We start from the raw sequence: 25,322 nt of genomic DNA on the forward strand, positions 1-25,322 counted from the left end.
CAGAGCCACGCACAGCCGCCCGCAGTCAGCAGAGCCACGCACAGCCGCCCGCAGTCAGCAGAGCCACGCACAGCCGCCCGCAGTCAGCAGAGCCACGCACAGCCGCCCGCAGTCAGCAGAGCCACGCACAGCCGCCCGCAGTCAGCAGAGCCACGCACAGCCGCCCGCAGTCAGCAGAGCCACGCACAGCCGCCCGCAGTCAGCAGAGCCACGCACAGCCGCCCGCAGTCAGCAGAGCCACGCACAGCCGCCCGCAGTCAGCAGAGCCACGCACAGCCGCCCGCAGTCAGCAGAGCCACGCACAGCCGCCCGCAGTCAGCAGAGCCACGCACAGCCGCCCGCAGTCAGCAGAGCCACGCACAGCCGCCCGCAGTCAGCAGAGCCACGCACAGCCGCCCGCAGTCAGCAGAGCCACGCACAGCCGCCCGCAGTCAGCAGAGCCACGCACAGCCGCCCGCAGTCAGCAGAGCCACGCACAGCCGCCCGCAGTCAGCAGAGCCACGCACAGCCGCCCGCAGTCAGCAGAGCCACGCACAGCCGCCCGCAGTCAGCAGAGCCACGCACAGCCGCCCGCAGTCAGCAGAGCCACGCACAGCCGCCCGCAGTCAGCAGAGCCACGCACAGCCGCCCGCAGTCAGCAGAGCCACGCACAGCCGCCCGCACTCAGCAGAGCCACGCACAGCCGCCCGCACTCAGCAGAGCCACGCACAGCCGCCCGCACTCAGCAGAGCCACGCACAGCCGCCCGCACTCAGCAGAGCCACGCACAGCCGCCCGCACTCAGCAGAGCCACGCACAGCCGCCCGCACTCAGCAGAGCCACGCACAGCCGCCCGCACTCAGCAGAGCCACGCACAGCCGCCCGCACTCAGCAGAGCCACGCACAGCCGCCCGCACTCAGCAGAGCCACGCACAGCCGCCCGCACTCAGCAGAGCCACGCACAGCCGCCCGCACTCAGCAGAGCCACGCACAGCCGCCCGCAGTCAGCAGAGCCACGCACAGCCGCCCGCAGTCAGCAGAGCCACGCACAGCCGCCCGCAGTCAGCAGAGCCACGCACAGCCGCCCGCAGTCAGCAGAGCCACGCACAGCCGCCCGCAGTCAGCAGAGCCACGCACAGCCGCCCGCAGTCAGCACAGCCGCCCGCAGTCAGCACAGCCGCCCGCAGTCAGCACAGCCGCCCGCACTCAGCACAGCCGCCCGCACTCAGCACAGCCGCCCGCACTCAGCACAGCCGCACTCGGGCAGTAGAGCCGGAGAGAGAAAGATGGGAGCAACATATGGCAGAATGGAAACAGGAACAGGCAGAATGGGGGCGCGGGATGGGAGCAGCACATGACAGAATGATTGCGCACGATGGGAGCAGCACATGACAGGATGGGGGTGCAGGATGGGAGCACATGACAGGATGGGGCGCAGGATGGGAGCAGCACATGACAGGATGGGAGCAGCACATGACAGAATGGGGGCACACACATGACAGGATGGGGGTGTAGGATGGAGCAGCATATGACAGGATGGGGGCGCAGGATGGGAGCACATGACAGGATGGGGACGAAGGATTGAGCAGCACATGACAGGATGGGGGCGCAGGATGGAGGAGCACATGACAGGATGGGGGCGCAGGATGGAGCAGCACATGACAGGATGGGGCCGCAGGATGGAGGAGCACATGACAGGATGGGGACGCAGGATGGAGCAGCACATGACAGGATGGTGACCATATACCAATATAAATGCTCGCCACCCGGGCGTAGAACGGGTTCAATAGCTAGTTAGTATATATTCTTTCATTCTTGCAGTCTTTTAATTGTGTTTGTATGTGTCTAAATGTTGGTTAATTATTATGTTTGTTTCATGTTTTATATCTAGTGATTTAGAACATTTCTGGCAGCTGCTTACCTTATGGCATTTTGTTTTCTGATATCATCAAGCTTCTTTTCTGTTTGGCTGAAGTTGGCGAGAGCAAGAAAACTGAGAGAAGAAAATAATATAGTTAACAATGAATAGGAATTGAGAAAAATGAAGAGTTGAGCCTTCTATAGGATTATGTTTATGTAATAAAATATGTTGGGGTCTATTGTAATTCTTACTGTATGTTTTATTAATTATACACTTTTTCTTCTGTACATGGGTATTTTTGATATATTCAATTATTTATTATATTATTTGAACACTTGTTTACTTCAATATGTTGTAGTTTTATTTATTATTAGGATATATGGAGATTAATTATGTGTATATATGTATAGATTTTATTAATATTTATATTATACATTTTTCACGTTTATTAGTAATTATATAGTTATATTAGCATATTTTTTGTAATCAATTAATTTATTAATTATTTATTATTATGTCACATCTTGTTGTTATATACAATTATTGGTTGGTATGCACTTTTACTAGTTTCTATTTTACATAGCCCCTCTAGTGGGTTTGTTTCTAACCCATATCCTATCCTGCCTCCTTACTAAGTTCGAGATACTTATCGGCACTCCTTTCCTCTTCTCCCGTAGCCTCCGTGTATGGGCTGCGCATGCGTGGGCCGATGACGTCATGGTAACTTCCTGCTCTGCGCACAGGGGAGAGCGAAGCGTGTCACGCTCGCGTTCCAGGCGCAGAGCATTGGAAGTTCCGACATTCCTGTTGGCGTCATATTGCGGGCGCATGCGCGACTGTTTTCCCCATTATACGGACGCCTAAATCAGCTGTGCATCTGATATTTATAGGGTAGAGCAGCAGGCTTTAGACACTTACGCCCCTTATGTGAGGAAGCCAGTTTGGCGAAACGGCGCTGTCGGGGTCGCTGTGGGACACTCTCTGCTGCGAGGTTACATTGATGTAAGTAACATTACTTGGGACTTTTTTGGAGGCACTGTCCAGTTTTTCATTAGCACTATGCACTTTCTTTCCTATTTCATCTAGGTATGGGAATTTTTTATAGGCTTATATAGCCATGGAATATGTAGGAGATTTTTTATTTCCACATTAGTCCTTTTACATTTTCCTATCCTTTTCTTTATTTTGTATAAGTGCAGTTTGTGTGTATATTGGTACAGTTAGCCTCATAGCCATTGCTTATTTGCACATTACTCGCGCAGAGTCTCTGTTCCCAGCTTCTTTTTTATTAAGAGGTTTTTCCTGTTGTATTTATTATTTTAATTGTTGTCATTAAATATTACATTTTAATTAATGCTCATAACCTCGTTTTTCTTCATTTATTTATTTTTAATGAGGAAGTTGGTTTGACAGTGGTAAATGTGTATGCTCCTAATAAGAATCAAATTTCCTTTTTAAATAAACTATTAAAAAAGTTGATAAGATCAAAATAGGAGACACTATTTGGGTCGGCGATTTTAACATCGTTCCAGATAGTTCCATGGACTCTTCATCTCTAGTACGTCATAAATCACCGGTTTTAAAAAAATGGCTGATCAATAATGAATTATTTGCCATTTTTAGATGTCTTAATTCTTCCTCTCATGAATTTTTACACTTTTCTGAGGTACATCAGATGTCCTCTCGCATAGATTTGGTCTTATCAAATATCTTCACCCTCCCCAAATTTGAGTATTCAATTCCTTAAAAAATCCTTATCTGATCATACCCCAGTGTTAGTGGAATTGTTACTAGGTCCTTCCCTTGGCAACAGATATTTATGGAAGTGTAACCCAACCCTATTCAAGATACCTGAATATAAACAAGAAATAGAATCTCTTCTATCCAATTACTTCAAAGAAAATACAACTAATAATATAGACCCTTTCACATTATGGAATGCTCACAAGGCCGTCCTAAGAGGCGGACTTATTCAATTGGCAGCTAGGTATGAAAAGAAAAACGGAAAAAATAGTAGATTTGCAGAACCAAATACACTTTAAAGAATCACAGCAAAATAATTTGCAAGTTCCCTCCCCAAATATACAAACAGAAATTCTAGAGTTAAGGCAAAAACTAAAATCTGAAATCCTACAAGAATATGACTGTCATAAAAGCTTCAAAGTTCAAGGTGTACACCTCCTTGAATAAACCTAACAGGTACATGCTAGCAAAAATAAAAAAGGATCGGATTAACAATAGAATTTCTAAAATTATTGCTCCCTCGGGTAAGGTTTTGATTCACCCAAAAGATATCGTTAAATCATTTGCTGATTTTTTTAATAGTCTGATAACCTAAAAAATGATCCAAATTCCCCTTGTATTGATCCAGGGGATTGGGGCAGGAAAAAGGCTAGGATCTCCTTAGATATTCTATGTAAACATAAACGCAATGGTGGGGCTGGGTTACCAAATTTCTATACTTATTATTTAGCCTCATTAGTTAAACAAACTTGATATTGGTTTGAAGGCAGATCTTATCCAGCCTGGTTTCAAATTGAAAATGAAATGAAAAGCCCCCAGTCTATTGAACACATCTTTTTCAGCTTTTTATTTCGCAGACAGCAGGGGGAATCCTCTCATCCTATTTTAGAGCTGTTATTCAGGCTTGGAGGTTATTGCTCAAACCTTCAAGGAAGAACTTTAACAGAACAAATATTGAAGTTTCCTATTCAACTATTATCCACGATTTATAATTTTTCACTATCCGATTCCTGGAGTAAGTCAGGAATTAAAAAGATTGGTAATATATATGATGGAATTAAATTCCTCACTTTTAGTGAGTTAAAAATAAAATATAATCTTTCCTCTTCTGAATTAATCCCTTATATAATTTCAAAAGAAGGTGTTCAGAAACTACTAGGTAGCAAACCTCTTGACCTAGATATTCTCGTTTTACTACTGTGCAATATTAAAAATAAAAATATATGGAGCCTAAGCAACATCTATAGAATTTTCAATAAAGATGGTGTTGGTTTCAAAAATGTTTACTTGAAGAGGTGAGAATCTGACCTCAATAAATCCTTTCAGGCTGAGAGCTGGGACAATGCTATTAAGACCACTTACAAATCCACCATTTCGTTAGCTTTACATGAGTCCTACTTTAAGGTAATTACTAGGTGGTATTATACCCCAATTAGATTAGCACACATAATTCCAGATTATTCACCAACTTGCTGGAGGAAATGTGGCCACCAAGTTAATTTATATAATCTTTTATGGAGTTGCCCGAAGGTAAAACTTCTATGGTCAAAAGTTTCTAATTATATTAATTCACTCACTGATAATTTTGTGCTTACACCACAAAGAGCTCTTTTTTCCCTGGACATGGAAATAGTTGACCCTCAGGTTAAATTCATTATCATTCATATATTTCTTGTTGTCAAATATATGTTAGCGCTTTGGTGGAATAAGCCAGATCTCCCTAAATTTGAAGACATTATAGATCAAATTCACCAACACAATTTTTTGGAGTGGCGATTCGCTGTAAATAAGAGTGGTATTAAAAATTTCTTGAAAAAATGGAAGATTTGGATTGATAAATTCTATACTCCTTAACCTCCTAATAGATTTTCAAATAAAATAAATAATTGTAATTTACTTGTCCTTCCAAAATATCGCACTCCTTTAAATGCATTTATGCGTTTTGTTGCTGTTGAACTATTGTATTACATTTGGTTCTCTAGTTTTTTTTGTTTTCTTTAATTGTATCCCTTTCCATTTCCTCTCCCTATTCTTCACTGTTATATTTTCCCTCCCCTATTCCCAATTCCTGGTTTTTATTAAAAAAATTAATAAAAAATATTTTAAAAGAAAATAGAAATTTTGTGTCAGCTTTGTATCTCTTGTCTTGTAGAACATCCTGGAGCTTACTCTGTATGACCGAGACCTAATGGTGGATGACGAGCTCTCTTCAGTAGTATTTGACGTAGGAAACATTAAACCTGGCCACACCACTAAGCGAGTCTTTAAACTCAACCCAAAGGTATGTTCAATGAGCATAGACCCCTGTTTTTAACTTGTGACAATATGAATCCCTGTTTCAGAAATACTGTCAATATTTGTTTTTAGGCCAAAAATCAAATATCACACAAGTTTTTTTTGTGTTGTTTTTTCAAATTAGATGAGTATTTTATTCATTTCTTAGGATAAAGAGGTCTTGGAAATTGAATTTCACATTGAAGAAAGGTATGAGATACATAATAATTGTTACCCTATAGATATAGGGGTTGTACTATAGTTTCTAATATGCAAATATCTTTCAACAGCCCGGACCCTCCCAGTGAAATAATCACCAATGGTGTCTTAGTGGTGAGTTTGTTAAATCTTTCCATTAATAATTTTACTTTTTTTTATTTTTATTTTAATTTATTTCACATATTGTGCTTCTCAAAAGGTCATAAGACATTTGGGGGCCTTTCAACATTTACATTTTTAATACTTGATTTCCCTTGCTGGGAGGGTAGAATGAAGTTGTTGACGGGTCAAGAAGCAAGAGTATAGAATATTGTCAGCTTTGGTAGTTGGTAACTTTGGTTAGAGCAGTTTCAGTGGAGTAATGGGGTTAGTGTGCCAGTACTAAACACCACTTACTGTATAGTATTTACACAAGAAAATCCCATCCCCGGTTATTTTGACCTCTACTGTGGGCAAAATGTTTAAGAGTTTTCCAAGCGATGCTATCTTAGAGGACAAAAGAAAATGTGATGTTTAGCTGTGGAGGGCATGAATAACCAGTCTGTTGATCTCCTACATCCCTTCCTCCTTTATTTGAAATGTGTGTACTTGTTCAGAATTTGAGCAATAGTGGTATCATTGGTAATTAAATCAATCTATGGGAAATCTGGTTGTTACTATTCTTTTACTGATCAGCCTATTCTGAAGCCTTGCTTGTTCCTCGTATGTACTTTTCTACTTCAGGTGCTCTTATGTGTTCTAGTGTTTAAAATTCTTATGGACTGATAGTGTCTTTTTCACAATAGTTACATTTTTCTGCACGAGACACAATTAAACAGTTCAATACAAAACACGTTATGAAGAGTTTAAGCTCTGGTTATTAGTTATACCCAGTTAATAAACGACAGTAGGACTGACAGAGAGCGTGCTGCTCTAGGCTCTGTGTTAGTCCCATAGACTAGGTTCAGATTTGCGTTCAGGAGGGCTGCGGATGGCTGCGTACTTCCTCCCTTCTTCCTCCCTGAAGCTCCGCCTATGCTCCGCCTACTCTGCATGCGTCCTGCATACCTATCTTTATATTGGGTACGCAGGGACAGGCATTGTATGCAGATGCGTCCACATGCGGCGATTTGACGTGTGCAGGGACCGCACGGAAACCCAAAGTTTGCGTTTTCGTGCGGTCGCCGCACACGTCAAATCGCTGCATGCGAACGCATCAGCATACAACGCATGTCCCTGCGTACCCAATGTAAAAGATAGGTACGCAGGACGCTTACAGAAGTAGACGAAGTGTAGACAGAGCTTCAGGGAGGAAGTGCGCAGCCATCCGCAGCCCTTCTGAACGCAAATCTGAACCTAGCCTAAGACGGAAGTTTTGATGCACGAGTGTTATTCCATACTGGCTGTTGGTGGAGGTCTAATGCCCCTCGATGAAATGCCATTGATGCTCCATTGAGAATTTCTGCATACATGTTAATTTTGTTATAATCACATTATCCCATTTCCTGTGCTAATTACAACAAAACAGAATTGGGAATATATTGAGAATCTTGTGTGTTTCAAATTATTTTGTTGCTTTCAGGCTCATCCGTGTGTATGTGTGGAAGGAAAAATAAAGTATGATGAAAATAAAGAGAATGGTAAGATGATATTAAACAACAATGATTTGCTTATCCTATTTGAAGCATTTTTCATTCTGGTTGTAAGAAAGGGGAGAATCTTAAAAAAAAAAAAAAAAATAAAAAAAAAAAATCCTGAATTCTGACTGCTACAGAGATTTAAACGATATTCACTTTAATGTTGGGCACTGTGTGATTATTTTCAGAGATGGCAGGAACAGTATCATAAGCTATTTACTAAAATGTAGATAATAACAGATCGGCAATATTTTAGCCTTTTTTTCCCTTTTTAAGGCTATATGCACACGTTGCGGAATGGGGTGCAGAAATTTCTGCACAAAATCTGCATCTCCTGGCAGAAATTGCAGGTGCAGATTTGCCGTGGATTTTGTGCGGTTTTTATGCAGAATTGATGCAGATTTTGTGCGGATTTTCTGCAGTTTTTACCACTGCGGATTTCTATAATGGAAGGGTGCAGAAACGCTGCAGATCCGCACAAAAGAAGTGACATGCACTTCTTTTAAATCCACAGCGTTTCCGCACGGATTTTTCCGCACCATGTGCACAGCTTTTTTTTTTTCACTATTGATTTACATTGTACTGTAAATCACAGTGCGGATCTGCAGCTTTTCTGCGCAGAAAAATCCTCTGCGGATCTAAGTCCGCATCGTGTGCACATAGCCTAAAGCACTGCCCATTGTTTAGTACACCTTCAGAGACTCCAAAAGTATTTGTTCCAGTGCTAAACAAGGAGGAGGGGCCCTTTTTTTAAATCATTAAATTATTGCAGTTTGGTTAAAAGTGGCTAATAATGCCATGTCTAGCAACTTTCTGAAAATCATCATCACCCCTTGTACTTGCATATAATAAATATACAGTAAAGGAAATAATTATTTGATCCCTTGCTGATTTTGTAAGTTTGCTCTCTGACAAAGACATAAACAGTTTATAATTTTAAGGTTAGGTTAATTTTAACATTGAGAGATAGAATATCAAAAAATAAAATCCAGAAAATCTCATTGTATAAATTATATTATTTATTATTATACATTTTTATAGCGCCATTTATTCCATGGCGCTTTACATGTGAAAAGGGGGCAAATATAGACAAATACAATTAAACATGAGCAAAAAACAAGGCACACAGGTACATAAGGAGGGAGGACCCTGCTCGCGAGGGCTCACAGTCTGCAGGGGATGGGTGAGGATACACTAGGAGAGGGTTCAGTAGGTTGAGGATCACTGCAGGCTGTAGGCTTGTCAGAAGGGGTGAGTCTTCAGGTTTTTTTTAAGGTTTCTATGGTAGGCGAGCGTCTGATGTGTTGTGGTAGAGAGTTCCAGAGTATGGGGGAAGCACGGGAGAAGTCTTGGATAAGGTTGTGGGAAGAAGAGATGAGAGGGGAGTAGAGAAGGAGATCTTGAGAGGATCGGAGGTTGCGTGTAGGTAAGTACCAGGAGACCATGTCACAGATGTATGGAAGAGAAAGGTTGTGGATGGCTTTGTATGAAATTGTAAGGGTTTTGAACTGGAGTCTCTGGGCGATAGGAAGCCAGTGAAGGGCTTGGCATGGGGAGAGGCTGGGGAATAGCGGGGAGACAGGTAGATTAGTCAGACAGCAGAGTGTAGGATGGATTGGAGTGGTGCCAGAGTGCTAGAGGGGAGGCCAGAGAGTAAGAGGTTGCAGTAGTCAGTCAAGGCGGGAGATAAGGGCATGCACTAGTGTTTTTGTGGTGTCGCGGTCAAGGATTGCTCGGATCTGGGAGATATTTTTGAGTTTGAGACGGCAGGAGGAGGCAAGGGCTTGGATATGTGGCTTGAAAGAGAGGGCAGAGTTGAGGAACACCCCGAGGCACTGGGCGTGGGACTGGGGAAAGTAAGCAGCCATTGATATTGATAGGTAGGTCTGGTGGAGGGGTAGAGTAAGATGGGGGAAAGATGATGAATTCTGTTTTGTCCATGTTCAGTTTTAGAAAGCAAGTAGAAAAGAGGGCCGAGATAGCAGACAGACAGTGTGTGATTTTGGTAAGTAAGGAGGTGAGGTCAGGTCCGGATAGGTAGATCTGTGTGTCATCGGTGTAGAGATGAATGATACTGCATACCGTGGGATTCTATGAGCTGTGTCAGGCCAAAGGTGTAGATGGAGAAGAGTAGGGGTCCTAGAACAGAGCCTTGAGGAACACCGATAGACAAGACAAGGGGCGGAGTGAGGAGGTGGTGTGGGGGAGGGATACACTGAATGTTCGGTCTGTGAGCTATGACGAGATCCAGGATAGGGCCAAGTCTGTGATGCCAAGAGATGAGAGGATCTGAAGCAGTAGGGAATGGTTCACAGTGTCAAAGGCAGAAGACAGGTCCAGGAGAAGGAGGACAGAGTAGTGTAGCTTGCTCTTGGCAGTTAGTAGGTCATTGGTGACTTTAGTTAGGGCAGTTTCAGTTGAGTGATGGCGTCGGAAGCCAGATTGTAACCGGTCAAAGAGGGAGCAGGAGGAGAGGTGGGAGGACAGTTCAAGATGGACATGTTCCAGTAATGTCATCCGGTGCAATCCGGCACTAATACAAGTCTATGAGAAAAAAACCTGGATCCGGCGGCAACATTCACCGGATCCGGTTTTTTTAAATTTAGCCAGATTGAGCCTGACAGCGAAAACCTGATGTGTGAAAGTAGCCTAAGGGAGAAGAGATATCGGGCGATAGCTAGACACAGAGGATGGGTCGAGGGAGGGCTTTTTGAGGATGGGTGTGATCTTGGCATGTTTGAAGGATGAGGGGAAGACACCTGTTGTGAGTGAAAGGTTGAAGAGGTGCGTTAGGGTGGTGATGAAGACCGTGGCAAGGTTAGGGATGAGGTGGGACGGGAACGGGTCAAGCGCGCAAGTGGTGAGGTGTGATCTTGACAGGAGGGTGGAGAGCTGATCTTCTGCCATGGTGGAGAAGCTGATTTTGGAGGAACAGGTTTGAGCAGCTAAGAGGGGCATTGGGCGCTGTGGGCCAAAGCTTTCTCTGATTGTATCGATCTTCTGTTATATAAATGTATTTCCATTTTGTAGTGAGAAATAAGTATTTGATCCCTCTGGCAAACAAGACATAATACTTGGTGGCAAAACCCTTGTTGGCAAGCACAGCAGTCAGATGTGTTTTTGTAGTTGATGATGAGGTTTGCGCACATGTCAGGAGGAATTTTGGTCCACTTCTCTTTGCAGATCATCTCTAAATCATTAAGATTTTGAGGCTGTTGCTTGGCAACTCAGAGCTTCAACTCCCTCCATAAGTTTTCTATGGGATTAAGGTCTGGAGACTGGCTAGGTCACTCCATGACCTTAATGTACTTCTTTTTCACCACTCCTTTGTTGCCTTGGCTGTATGTTTTGGGTCTTTGTCTTGCTGGAAGACCCAGCCACAACCCATTTTTAATGTCCTAGTGGAGGGAAGAAGGTTGTCACTCAGAATTTTACGGCACATGGCTACATCCATTCTCCTATTGATTCAGTTAAGTAGTCATTGGCCCTCGCAGAGAAACACCCCCAAAACATAATGTTTCCACCTCCAAGCTTGACAGTGGGACCGGTCTTCTTTGGGTTATAGGCACCATTTATCTTCCTCCAAACACGGCGAGTTGAATTAATGCCATAGACCTCAATTTTTGTCTCATCTGACCACCGCACCTTCTCCTAATCAATCACATTGTTCATTGGCAAACTTTAGACGGGCCTGCACATGTGCCTTCTTGAGCAGGGGGACCTTGCGGGCACTGCAGGATTTTAAACCTTTATGGCTTAATGTGTTAGCAATGGTTTTCTTGGTGACTGTGGTCCCAGATGCATTGACATTAATTACAAGTTCCCGCCGTGTAGTTTTAGGCTGATCTCTCACCTTCCTCATGATCAAGAATACCCCACGAGGTGAGATTCTGCATGGTGCTCCAGATCGATGTCGATTGACAGTCATTTTGTATTTCTTCCATTTTCTTACTATTGCACAGTTGTCTCCTTCTCACCCAGCGTCTTACTCAGTTTTGTGCAGGTCTATGATCTTGTCCCTGACATCCTTATAAAGCTCTTTGGTCTTGCCCATGTTGTAGAGGTTAGAGTCTGACTGATTGAGTCTGTGGACAGGAGTCTTTTGTAAAAGTGACTATGTAAGACAGCTGTCTTTAATGCAGGTAACAGGTTGACTAGTAGTGTCTAACTGGTCTGTAGGAGCCAGAACTCTTAATGGTTGGCAGGGGATCAAATACTTATTTCTTACTACAAAATGCAAATAAATGTATATAATTTATACTCTGTGATTTTCTGGATTTTATTTTTGATATTCTATCTCTCAATGTTAAAATCAACCTTGGGTTGGACACAAAGTGGGAGAATGTGTGTTTGGGGTAAGGACTAGTTGCATGCAAAGTCTAACTATGATCATGTCTAATTATTCAGGGGACTGCATGATAAAGCTGGCTGTGCCAGGGTCTTATGAGAAACAGATAAGTGCTCCAGTTAAGCAGTCTCAAACTAAAGAAGAGGGCACATTTGTTTTCCATGCTGATAAAGATATGAGTCCTCATATAGACGTCTGTCTATTAAAGACACTGAAAGTAGCACAGGTACGTTATCTAAAGTCCGCTCTAACTTATTTTAACCCTTTAAATATCATTGTAGAGTACAGCGCCCTGCTTTCAGCAATCATACCCTTATCTATCTTGCGGAAGGATAAAAAATTGTTATTTTGGGTTAACTACTTTGGGGACGAAGCAAGTTTGACCCTTAAGGGGTATTCCCAGAAGTGAAAGTTATCCTTGATTTATAGGATGACTTACTGATTGCTGCTGGTTGAAATGATTGTCTCACACATGTATGTGAAACGCTATTGTCTTATGGACTGCGAGAAAAAGCAGAGTATAGTGCTCGATTTTTACCAGCAGTCCCATAAACAATGAATGAAATGAAGGTTGAGCAACTTTTGGATACGCAATGATCAGTAAGTTATTTCGTATCTCGTGGGTTGGTTTTGTTTTGGGGGTGAGAGGGTTCTGTCTGTATTTGTATTTTTAATATTTTTACTAAAAACGGCATTTTTGTTGTTTTCATACTTTAGCTTTTTTCAAAAATTTATGCAAATATTATGACTTAACATTGCATCTTTTGATGACTTAAATTGTACGTTACACTACTTATGAAGTGCAGTGTATTAAGCTTACCTTCATAACAGGCAGCCAGTTAATTGGTTTTCGTCCATGATAGATGTTAGGACCTTTGTTATGCCCCCTAGTGCTATGGCAACCCCTGTCAAAATACTTGTGTGCTGTGACCACAGGATATAGGGTGATAAACCGCTGTCCTGAGTCCAACCATTATAGCTGGATTTCAGATACATGCACAGGGTGGGCCATGTATATGGATACACCTAAATAAAATGGGAATGGTTGGTGATATCAGCTTCCTGTTTCTGGCACATTTAGTATATGGGAGGGGGAAAACTTTTCAAGATGGGTGGTGACTGGTGACCATGGTGGCCATTTTGAAGTTGGCCATTTTGGATCCAACTTTATTTTTCCAATGGGAAGAAGGTCATGTGACACATTAAACTTATTGAGAATTTCACAAGAAAAACAATGGTGTGCTTGGTTTTAACGTAACTTTATTCTTTCATGAGTTATTTACAAGTCTCATTGTTTACAGCCATTGACATGTCGCAGAGGTTCACACGTGAGGGGCGGATAGAAATTGGGTTGAAGTCTGGTGAACGCAGTACCCGGGTTATTGCAGCAGATTTCAATGCAAGACACCCTACGCAAGAGAACTGTCACCATTCCCATGTTATTTAGGTGTAGCCATATAAATGGCCCACGCAAAAATGTTTGCCTCATCACTGAACATAATGTTCTGTGTAAACTGAGGGTCCTATTCCAATTTTTGTTTTGCCCATTCTGCAAATTCAGCGTTCCGATCTGGGTCATCCTCTTTGAGATGCTGCAGCAGCTGGATTTTGTAAGGGTGCCATTTGTGAGTAGCTAATATCCACCAAAGGGATGTTCGACTGATGCCAGAACAGGACCCTCAGTTTACACAGAACATTATGTTCAGTGATGAGGCAAACTTTTTTTGGGTGGGTGGGCCATTTATATGGATACACAGAAATAAAATGGGAATGGTGACTGTTTTCTTGAGGAGGGTGTCTTGCATTGAAATCCGCTGCAATGACCCAGATACTGCGTTCACCAGACATCAACACAATTTCTGTCTGCTCCTCACGTGTTAACCTCTGCGACATGTCAATGGCTGTAAACAGTTGCATTAAAACCAAGCACACCATTGTTTTCTTGTAAAATTCGACTTCAAAATGGCCACCATGGTCACCACCCATCTTGAAAACTTTTCCCCCTCCCATATACTAATGTGCCACAAACAGGAAGCTGATATCACCAACTATTCCCATTTTATTTAGGTGTATCCATATACAGGGCCCACCCTGTATATTACATGTAAGAAGTGTTATGTTAACTACACCTGCCAACATGACAAGTTAAATAACATTATTTTTTTTTCTTTATTAAAGAATGACATGGGACCAGAACTTGATAAAAGAACATTATTTTTAGGTAAAGGATCTGTACCAATGTCATCACTTCCTATAGGGCAGGAGACTGATATTGATCTACCTTTGTCCAAGGTAAAATAGTTTTTTGATTTATAAAATAGGTTTGGGACTGCACAGAGCTTTAATTATCTTTGTATTTTTTAGAATTACGTTGTCAATATGAGCATGACCAAGGAAGAAAGGTTAGTTGCATTCTTTAAATTCAATAATTACTTTAAAGGGCTGACTCATTTTACTGAAAGTAAAATTAAAATATAACTCATAGTCATGGTGGTCAATAGCATTATAATCCTTAGGATAGGTCATCGATGTATAATTGTTATGGTTCAACACCCAGCATCCTTTCTGATTAGCGGTCATCACCACTGGAGGTGACTAGATGTAAAGTTTGCACAAAGTGGAGCACCACAGGTTACGTGTAGTGGCTGCTGCTGCAGATCAATACTTATTGTCTTCAATAGGTGACTACTTAAATTGGAGCTCTGGTGTTTTAGTCCATACACTGTTTATATCCGGCCACTGGAAGTAATAGCTGATCAGTTTGGTTGATGGATGCCACTCAATTTGCAAAAATTATTATTTTATGAACAAAAATATTTGCTAAATCCGATGAGCCTGAGGAGCTGTTTGATCCACTTTGAGAGGATTCTCAGTTAAGGAACATCTGCTTTCAAATTTCCTTCTAGGTATTTTAATACATTATAAGTTCAGCATTACGAACCCTCGTAAGAATAAGCACTGTGTGACTACAAAAGCTTTTCATTCTGTACACTGTGTAATGCACAGTTTTCCCTGTGGGGGCGCTTGCAGGGGAATTGGACACATCAAGAATCATAGAATGTTACAGTTGGAAGGGACCTCCAGGGTCCGTGTGTACAACCCCCTGCTCAAAGCAGGATTTGCTAAACCATCTTAAACAGCCTCTGTTAGAAGACGTCCATTGAAGGAGAACTCCCCACCTCTTGTAGCAGGCTGTTCCACTCATTGACCACCTTCACTGTCAAATCGTTTTTTCTATTATCTACCGTATATACTCGAGTATAAGCCGAGATTTTCAGCCCAAATTTTTGGGCTGAAAGTGCCCCCTCGGCTTATACTCGAGTCACGGTCGGCGGTGGGGTCGGCGGGTGAGGGGGAGAGGGCGCTGAGGCATACTTACCTAGTCCCGGCGATCCTGTCACTCCCCCTGCCCGTCCCACGGTCTCCGGGTGCAGCAGCCTCTTCCCCTGAGCGGTCACGTGGGACCGCTCATTAGAGAAATGAATAGGCTGCTCCACCTCCCATAGGGGCGGAGCCGCCTATTCATTTCTCTAATGAAGCGGTGCCGGTGTTCTGAAAATTGTCGGCATGTCGTAGATAGTAGGGATGGGCGAGGCTACGGAGTCACGTGCCGCAAACTGACCAATCACGGCCAAGCAACAGCTGAAGATGCAGGGTGGAGAGAAGAGGAGCTCTGGGCGGGGCTCTGGGCGGCAACATGCCTGAAAATTTCAGGGACGGGCGTGATTATGGCACCTGGGGGCCTGGTTAAAACCACAATAGTGAGGGAGGGGGCGTGACAAAGGGAGGGGGGCGTTACTATGCTCAGAAATTTCAGGGCGTCTTCATTTCTGCAAAGGGGGGTGATTAAAGCAGCGGGGAGTGACTACATGCCGAGAAGGGGAGTGTATCCATGCCCAGAAATTTCACCAGAGGGACGATGCTGAAGTTGGTTTCTTATTCGTTCAGTTTCTTATTCGGCTATTTTTTATTTTCTGTTTTTTTTCAGGTTTTTCAATAAAAATAAACCATTGTAAGTATATAATATTATGCGGTCATGTGCCCTCTTGTGAATACACTTAAAAACAGATAAAAATATTAGAAGGCTGGCACAAAAATGGGCATCAAAGTGGGCACTGAGGTATGGTATTAAAGGTGTTAAATGGCTTTGTGCCACTGATCTGACACCTGACTTGCATACCTTGTGATGCCACACATCAAGTTCCTGTCAATCCAGCCTGGCACAAATGGGTTCTGGGCATCAGAACTGGCATCAAATGGGGCAAACAGCCCATTTTCACAGATTTGAATAAGTAACTGATGTTTTTAAGGGGTTAAATGGCTTTGTGCCACTGATCTGACACCTGACTTGCATACCTTGTGATGCCACACATCAAGTTCCTGTCAATCCAGCCTGGCATAAATGGGTTCTGGGCATCAGAATTGGCATCAAAGTGGGCAGAGAACCAATTTTCACACATGCGAATAAGTAACAGCTATTTTTAAGGGGTTAAATGCCTTTGTGCTACTTATTAAACACCTGATTTACATACCTACTGATGCCCCACATGAAATCCATGTCACTCCAGCCTGGCACAAATGGGTTCTGGGCATCAAAACTGGCATCAAATGGGGCAAATCGCCCATTTTCACTGATTTGAATAAGTAATAGCTATTTTTAAGGGGTTAAATGCCTTTGTGCCACTGATCTAACACCTGATTTACATACCTACTGATGCCCCACATGAAATCCATGTCACTCCAGCCTGGCACAAATGTGTTCTGGGCATCAAAACTGGCATCAAATGGGGCAAATCGCCCATTTTCACTGATTTGAATAAGTAACAGCTATTTTTAAGGGGTTAAATGCCTTTGTGCCACTGATCTAACACCTGATTTACATACCTACTGATGCCCCACATGAAATCCAAGTCAATCCAGCCTGGCACAAATGGGTTCTGGGCATCAGAACTGGCATCAAAGGGGGCAAATAGCCCATTTTCACAGATTTGAATAAGTAACAGCTATTTTTAAGGGGTTAAATAGCTTTGTGCCACTGATCTAACACCTGATTTACATACCTACTGATGCCCCACATGAAATCCAAGTTACTGCAGCCTGGCACAAATCGGTTCGGGGCATCAAAACTGGCATCAAATTGGGCAAATCACCCATTTTCACAGATTTGAATAAGTAACAGCTATTTTTAAAAGGTTAAATAGCTTTGTGCCACTGATCTAACACCTGATTTACATACCTACTGATGCCCCACTTGAAATACATGTCACTCCAGCCTGGCACAAATGGGTTCTGGGCATCAGAACTGGCATCAAAATGGTCAAATCGCCCATTTTCACAGATTTGAATAAGTAACAGCTATTTTTGAGAGGTTAAATGCCTTTGTGCCACTGATTTAACACCTGATTAACATACCTAATGATGCCCCACATGAAATCCATGTCACTCCAGCCTGGCACAAATGTGTTCTGGGCATCAAAACTGGCATCAAATGGGGCAAATCGCCCATTTTCACTGATTTGAATAAGTAACAGCTATTTTTAAGGGGTTAAATGCCTTTGTGCCACTAATCTAACACCTGATTTACATACCTAGTGATGCCCCACATCAAAGTCAAATCACTTCAGCCTGGCACAAATGGGTTCTGGGCATCAAAACTGGCATCAAAGGGGGCAAATCGCCCATTTTCACAGATTTGAATAAGTAACAGCTATTTTTAAGGGGTTAAATAGCTTTGTGCCACTGATCTAACACCTGATTTACATAACTACTGATGCCCCACATGAAATCCAAGTCACTGCAGCCTGGCACAAATCGGTTCGGGGCATCAAAACTGGCATCAAAGTGGGCAAATCGCCCATTTTCACAGATTTGAATAAGTAACTGATGTTTTTAAGGGGTTAATTGCCTTTGGGCCACTGATCTGACACTTAAAATACACAGAAAGTGATGCCCTGCATCAAACCCAGGTCCCTTCAGCCTGGCCCAAATGGGTTTTGGGCACCAGAATTGGCATCAAAGTCGGCAAACAGCCCATTTTCACAGATTTGAATAAGCAACTGGTGTTTTCAAGGGGTTAAATGACTTTGGGCCACTGATCTGACACTTAAAATACACAGACAGTGATGCCCTGCATCAAACCCAGGTCCCTTCAGCCTGGCCCAAATGGGTACTGGGCATCAGAACTGGCATCAAAGTGGGCAAACAGCCCATTTTCACATATTTGAATAAGTAAGTGATTTTTTAAGAGATTAAATGACTTTGGGCCACTGATCTGACACCATTATTACATGCATTTTGATGCCCTGCATGAAATTCATGTCACTTTAGCTTTTCCCAAATGGGTTCTGGCCGTGAGAATTGGCATCAAAGTTGGCATTGATTTTAATGATTTGAATAAGTAACTGAATTTTAAGGGGTTAAATGACCTTGGCCACTGATCTCACACCACTATGACATACACAGGCTGGAGACACACTAGCGATTTAAAAATTGGTCCTATTTATTGCAGGAAAGTCTGACGAGTGCAATGCAAGTGTCATGTGAGTGTCAGGCGTTTTTTGTGCGAGTACAATCTGACTTCTCACACCTAACACCCGATCTACATCCGACTGCAGTGCGATTTTAACATGAGATTTTACATACAGAAATGTTATTAATCATTTACACATAGTTTTAAAACGTAATATTCTTCAAAATGTATATACCGTATATATTCTAGAAAGATAGATTAAAAGCCGGCAAATGATCAGCCACGTACATTTTAATCAGAGTGACAGGTTAGATTACGATAGAATAGAGATATACACATAGAATAAATGTGTGGTGTGTGTGTGTGTATACATATATACAGTATATATATACTGTATATATATATATATATATATATACTAGCTGTACTACCCGGCTTCGCCCGGGTTAATGACTGCTGTTAGCAAAATAGAATGTGTTAACAAAAATTTATTCTGCACACAAAAACCACAAAACAAATAGATAGAAATGTAATTATTAAAAGGCAAAAACCAAGCTAATAGAAGAATTTCACAACATATATTAGCTTTGTGATACTGAGAATGTCTTTGTTGCCTATATTAACCAATCAGAGCTCAGGTTAATTAACTGTAGCAAAATAGAAGCTGAGCTGTGATTGGTTGCTATTGGCAGCCTGATAAATCCCCAGCCAACAGGAAGCCCTCCCCCCTGGCAGTATATATTAGCTCACACATACACATAATAGACAGGTCATGTGACTGACAGCTGCCGTATTTCCTATATGGTACATTTGTTGCTCTTGTAGTTTGTCTGCTTATTAATCAGATTTTTATTTTTGAAGGACAATACCAGACTTGTGTGTGTTTTAGGGCGAGTTTCATGTGTCAAGTTGTGTGTGTTGAGTTGCGTGTGGCGACATGCATGTAGCGACTTTTGTGAGATGAGTTTTGTGTGGCGACATGCGTGTAGCAACATTTTGTGTGTCGAGTTGCATGTGACAGGTTAGTGTAGCAAGTTGTGTGCAGCAAGATTTGTGCATGGCGAGTTTTGCGCGTGGCAAGTTTCATGTGTGGTGCCTTTTGAGTATGTGCAAGTTTTGTGTGAGGCAACTTTTGCATGTGGTGCAACTTTTGTACATGTGGCAATTTTTCTGTGTGTGCAAGTTTTGCATGAGGTGAGTTTTCCATGAGGTGAGTTTTGCGCGTTGCGAGTTTTGAGTGGTGACTTTTGTGTTTCGACTTTTATGTGGCGAGGTTGGTGTGTGTGTGGTGAATTGTGTGCTGAGGGTCGTATATGTGTTCAAGCACGTGGTAGTGTGTGGTGCATTTTGTGTTTGTGTTCATATCCCCGTGTGTGGTGAGTATCCCATGTCAGGGCCCCACCTTAGCAACTGTACGGTATATACTCTTTGTCGCCATCGCTCTCATTCTTTAAGTCCTCATTGTTCACATCTGGCAGCTGTCAATTTTCCTCCAACACTTTTCCCTTCACTTTTTCCCCATTATGTAGATAGGGGCAAAATTGTTTGGTGAATTGGAACGCGCGGGGTTAAAATTTCACCTCACAACATAGCCTATGACGCTCCCGGGGTCCAGACGTGTGACTGTGCAAAATTTTGTGGCTGTAGCTGCGACGGTGCAGATGCCAATCCCGGACATACACACATACATACATACACACATTCAGCTTTATATATTAGATATACCTGTATGTAATCTCCTGTATATAGTATATATCTGTGTGTCATCTCCTCCTGTATATAGTATATACCTGTATGTCATCTCCTCCTATACATAGCATATACCTGTATGTCATCTCCTCCTGTATATACTATATACCTGTAGGTAATCTGCTCCTGTATATAGTATATACCTGTGTGTCATCTCCTCCTGTATGTAGTATGTACCTGCATGTCATCTCCTCCTCTATATAGTATATACCTGTGTGTCATCTCTCCTGTATATAGTATATATCTGTGTGTCATCTCCTCCTGTATATAGTATATACCTGTGTGTCATCTCCCCTGTAAATAGTATATACCTGTGTGTCATCTCCTCCTGTATATAGTATATAGCTGTATGTCATCTCCTCCTGTATTAGCCCTCGTTCACACGTTATTTGGTCAGTATTTTTACCTCAGTATTTTTAAGCTAAAATGGCAGCCTGATAAATCCCCAGCCAACAGTAAGCCCACCCCCTGGCAGTATATATTAGCTCACACATACACATAATAGACTGGTCATGTGACTGACAGCTGCCGGATTCCTATATGGTACATTTGTTGCTCTTGTAGTTTGTCTGCTTATTAATCAGATTTTTATTTTTGAAGGATAATACCAGACTTGTGTGTGTTTTAGGGCGAGTTTCGTGTGTCAAGTTGTGTGTGTTGAGTTGCGTGTGGCGACATGCATGTAGGGACTTTTGTGAGATGAGTTTTGTGTGGCGACATGCGTGTAGCAACTTTTTGTGTGTCGAGTTGCATGTGACAGGTTAGTGTAGCAAGTTGTGTGCAGCAAGTTTTGCGCATGGCGAGTTTTGCGCGTGGCGAGTTTTATGTGTGGTGCCTTTTGAGTATGTGCAAGTTTTGTGTGAGGCAACTTTTGCATGTGTTGCAACTTTTGTGCATGTGGCAATTTTTCTGCGTGTGCAAGATTTGCGTGTGGCGAGTTTTCCATGAGGTGAGTTTTGCACGTGTGGTGAGTTTTGCATGTGGAGAGTTTTGCGCGTGGCGAGTTTTGAGCGGCGACTTTTGTGTTTCTACTTTTATGTGGCGAGGTTGGTGTATGTGTGGTGAAATGTGCGCTGAGGGTGGTATATGTGTTTGAGCACATGGTAGTCTGTGGCGCATTTTGTGTGTGTGTTCATATCCCCGTGGTGGTGTGGCGATTATCCCATGTTGGGGCACCACCTTAGCAACTGTACAGTATATACTCTTTGGCGCCATCGCTGTCATTCTTTAAGTCCCCCTTGTTCACATCTGGCAGCTGTTAATTTGCCTCCAACACTTTTCCTTTCATTTTTTCCCCATTATGAAGATAGGGGCAAAATTGTTTGGTGAATTGGAAAGCGCGGGGTTAAAATTTCACCTCACAACATAGCTTTGACGCTCTCGGGGCCCAGACGTGTGACTGTGCAAAATTTTGTGCCTGTAGCTGCGACGCCTCCAACACTTTTCCTTTCACTTTTTCCCCATTATGTAGATAGGGGCAAAATTGTTTGGTGAATTGGAAAGCACGGGGTTAAAATTTCACCTCACAACATAGCCTATGACGCTCTCGGGGTCCAGACGTGTGACTGTGCAAAATTTTGTGGCTGTAGCTGCGACGGTTCAGATGCCAATCCCGGACATACATACATACATACATACATACACACACACACACATTCAGCTTTATATATTAGATATATATATATATTATAACGCTGATAGCGTCACTCTGTCCAAAGCCTTTATAGACTGCGCAAGCGCGACGCGTCTGCACAGTCTGGATCCCACAGTGTGACGCATCCGGGGAGGAGGATTGTGGCCCAGGAGATCGCGGTATGAGTAAGCACTGAACGCATACCGCTATCTCCAACGGAGAAGCAGAGACGCACCAGGAGGGTGAGTATGAAGGGGGAGGGTGAGCCATGCTATATTCACCTGTCCCCGTTCCACCGCCGGGTCTTCCGCATCCTCTGGCTGTGACGTTCAGGTCATAGGGCGCGATGACGTGGTCAGTGCGCGCCCCCTGCCTCAACAGTCACAGCCAGAGGACACGGATGACAGAGTGGCGCGCGGCGGTGGAACAGAGACAGGTGAATATCGCAAGTGCCGGGTGTGACGGGGCATGCGACAGAGCAGGAAGAGACACCACGCCAGTAATCAATCCAATAAAATTTATCGGAACTGGGACAACACAAATCAAAGTAATTCTGCAGCGTCCGTAATTAGTCTACAATGAGTCCACACAAAGGGAGCAGATCCGGGGGCGCCACCTGGCAATCCGAAGCCAGGCAAAAGAAAAATAATCCTGGGATGGGTTTACTGGATCCAGCAGATGAGGGACACAACACCATTCCACGTGGCAGCTTTTAATCCTCCACACACGGGCACCAGGATCTCGCCTCAGCATACGATCCCAGCCCTTCGCAAGTCACCACACAATTGAATCAGCCAACACATGAGTCTATTGTTCTGTGTCCTGGGATCCATCCCTCCATGAGGGAAAGCTCCCCCTTCTGGTTGTTGACTCAAGCCTGATTACATAGCAGTCCAGGGACACAGGCCGGGGGAGGGACACGCTGTTACACCGGGGGCCTTAGCCAGCGGCGACTCCAGCACCTGACCCCCATAGTGCGCTGGTGTTCCCGCCTGCTTAGGCACTCGGCGCCCAGCGACGAGAGGTGAGTCTGTCATTTTTTTTTTTGAAATCGCAGCATCAGCATACGGGGCATATTATGCTATGGAGCATCTTATGGGGGCCATCAACGATGGGAGCAGCACATGACAGAATGGGGGCGCAGAATGGGTGCAGCACATTACAGAATGGGGCGCAGGATGGGAGCAGCACATGACAGAATGGGGGCGCAGGATGGGAGCAGCACATTACAGAATGGGGGCGCAGAATGGGAGCAGCACATGACAGGATGGGGCGCAGGATGAAAGCAGCACATGACAGGATGGGGGCGCAGGATGGGAGCAGCACATGACAGGATGAGGGCACAGGAAAAGAGTAGCACATGACAAGATGGAGGCGCACAAAACAGGATGAGGGCACAGGATGGGGCTGCACATGACAGGAAGGGGGCGCAGGATGGGAGCAGCGTATGACAGGATGGGGGTGCAAGATGGTAGCAGCACATGATAAGATTAGGGGGCAGGATGGAAGAGGCGCATACCAGGATGGAGACCATATACCAATACAAATGCTCGCCACCCGGGCGTAGAACAGGTTCAATAGCTAGTGGGTGTGTGTATATATATATATATAACGCCAAGAAGACCAAAAACGAACGGCACTGTCTGTGAAACGAGGTTATCCAAAAATTTCGGGTTCAGGTATTAATGAATAATAGTCCTAGCATCAGCCATGCATCAAGATCATAGGTGCTCTTCTGAAAATACACGAAAATCCATGACCATATGCAAGAAGAAAGAGAAGGCACTCACCGATCTAAAATTCCCAACTTTATTTCATCTTCATGTTAACAAAATACTGACCCGTGGAAGCGCAAGCACAAACGGCCGTCGTCTATCCCTGCTCACAAGAACTCCGCTCCTCACTCCCCCGGCCATGGAATTTTTTTAACATTAAGATGAAATAAAGTTGGGAAATTTAGATCGGTGAGTGCCTTCTCTTTCTTCTTGCATATGGTTATATATATATATATATATATATATATATATATATATATATATACACTGTATATATATAGTCTTTATATTGCAGAGAGAGATACATAGAAGAATAGCCGGTAATTCATTTGTCAGCCTCTCTAAAATCACTGCTGGAGCCGACAGGATAGAAGACATGGTTTACATACACTAAGTAGATGCAGAATAGTTAGATATGTACTGTATATGTCAGTGATCAATACAATTAGTATAGTGTGTGTGCAAATTAGAGGACATGTATGTAATTAATAAAAGATTATTTTGGGGGGAAAAAATGTTGCGGGCTCCCGCATAATTTTCCAATCCAGAGAGGGAAAGCCAGCGACTGGAGGCCAATGTTTATAGCCTAAGAAGGGGTTAATACCCATGGATCTCCCCAGGCTATGAATATGAGCCCACAGCTGTATTTTTAGTGTTTACTGGCTATTAAAATAGGGTAGCCCCCAAAAATCACATGGGGTACCCTTATAATTAAATTCCAGAAAAAGCTATGCAGACAGCTGCGGGCTGATATTCATAGCCTAGGAAGGGGCCATGGATATTGACCCCTCATGGCTACAAACACTAGCTCTCAGCCTCCCCAGAAATGTCACATTTTTAAGATTCACCAATTTCAGCACTTAGCCTCTCTCTTCCCGCTGCCCTGTATCGGTGGTATATGGGGTAATAGTTTGGGGGTTGATGTGACCTTTATATTGTAAGGTCACATCAAGCCCGGCTTAGTAATGGAGAAGTGTCAAGAAGACACCTATCCATTGCTAATCCTATAGTTGTTACAGGTTCAATAAAGACGCAGCCAGGATAAAGTCTTTTAATGAAATAAAACACTAAACACAGTTTTTCATCCTTATTATCCAGCTAATACATACAACGCCCTTGTTCTCCTGTAATTAAAAAAAAAACAAAAACAAAAACCCAACAATATACCATACCTGTCAGTCGTTCTGTCCCACGCAGTAATCAATATCTGGGGAAAATACAGTTTGCAACTAGGAGCGGTGCTGAAATGCAACCGCCATGGCTGCAAACTACTGGGGAATGAGGAGATGCTGCCAGTGCAGCTACAGAGACTAGTGCTGATGTCACATAGTCTGCCCTCCCTTCCGGCTTGAACTGCAATGAACTCTGCAGCGTGGGAAAATGAACTGGCATTTTCCCACGCTCCAGAGTTCAGCGCGGGTCAGGCAAGCAGGGAGGGTAGACGCAGTGACTTCACCGCTAGTCACTGAGGCTGCGCTGGCAGCATCTCCTCATTCCCCAGTAGTTTGCAGCTGGGCTGGTAGCATCTTAGTACAGTCCTGGTTGCAAACTGTATTTTCCCCAGATATGGATTACTGCGTGGGACAGAACAACGGACAGGTATATTGTTGTTTTTTTTTTTTTTTATTCATTACAGGAGATCTATAGGATTAGTAAT

At 43.4% G+C, this 25,322-nt stretch overlaps 1 protein-coding gene across 1 annotated transcript in view; it reads left to right on the forward strand.

Moving 5' to 3' along the window:
- The window catches only part of PLA2G4F (phospholipase A2 group IVF), a 142,459-nt gene that overhangs the window by 46,645 nt on the left and 70,492 nt on the right, over window positions 1–25,322 (forward strand). Inside the window, exons 4-10 of the mRNA XM_077261240.1 lie at window positions 5,735–5,863; window positions 6,026–6,066; window positions 6,147–6,189; window positions 7,637–7,694; window positions 12,099–12,265; window positions 14,218–14,331; window positions 14,404–14,441. Coding sequence (XP_077117355.1) covers window positions 5,735–5,863; window positions 6,026–6,066; window positions 6,147–6,189; window positions 7,637–7,694; window positions 12,099–12,265; window positions 14,218–14,331; window positions 14,404–14,441 — 590 coding nt within the window. The remainder of the gene's footprint in view (window positions 1–5,734; window positions 5,864–6,025; window positions 6,067–6,146; window positions 6,190–7,636; window positions 7,695–12,098; window positions 12,266–14,217; window positions 14,332–14,403; window positions 14,442–25,322) is intronic.

The sequence above is a fragment of the Ranitomeya variabilis genome, chromosome 1 (assembly GCF_051348905.1).
Source record: "Ranitomeya variabilis isolate aRanVar5 chromosome 1, aRanVar5.hap1, whole genome shotgun sequence".
Classification (NCBI taxonomy): Eukaryota; Metazoa; Chordata; class Amphibia; order Anura; family Dendrobatidae; genus Ranitomeya; species Ranitomeya variabilis.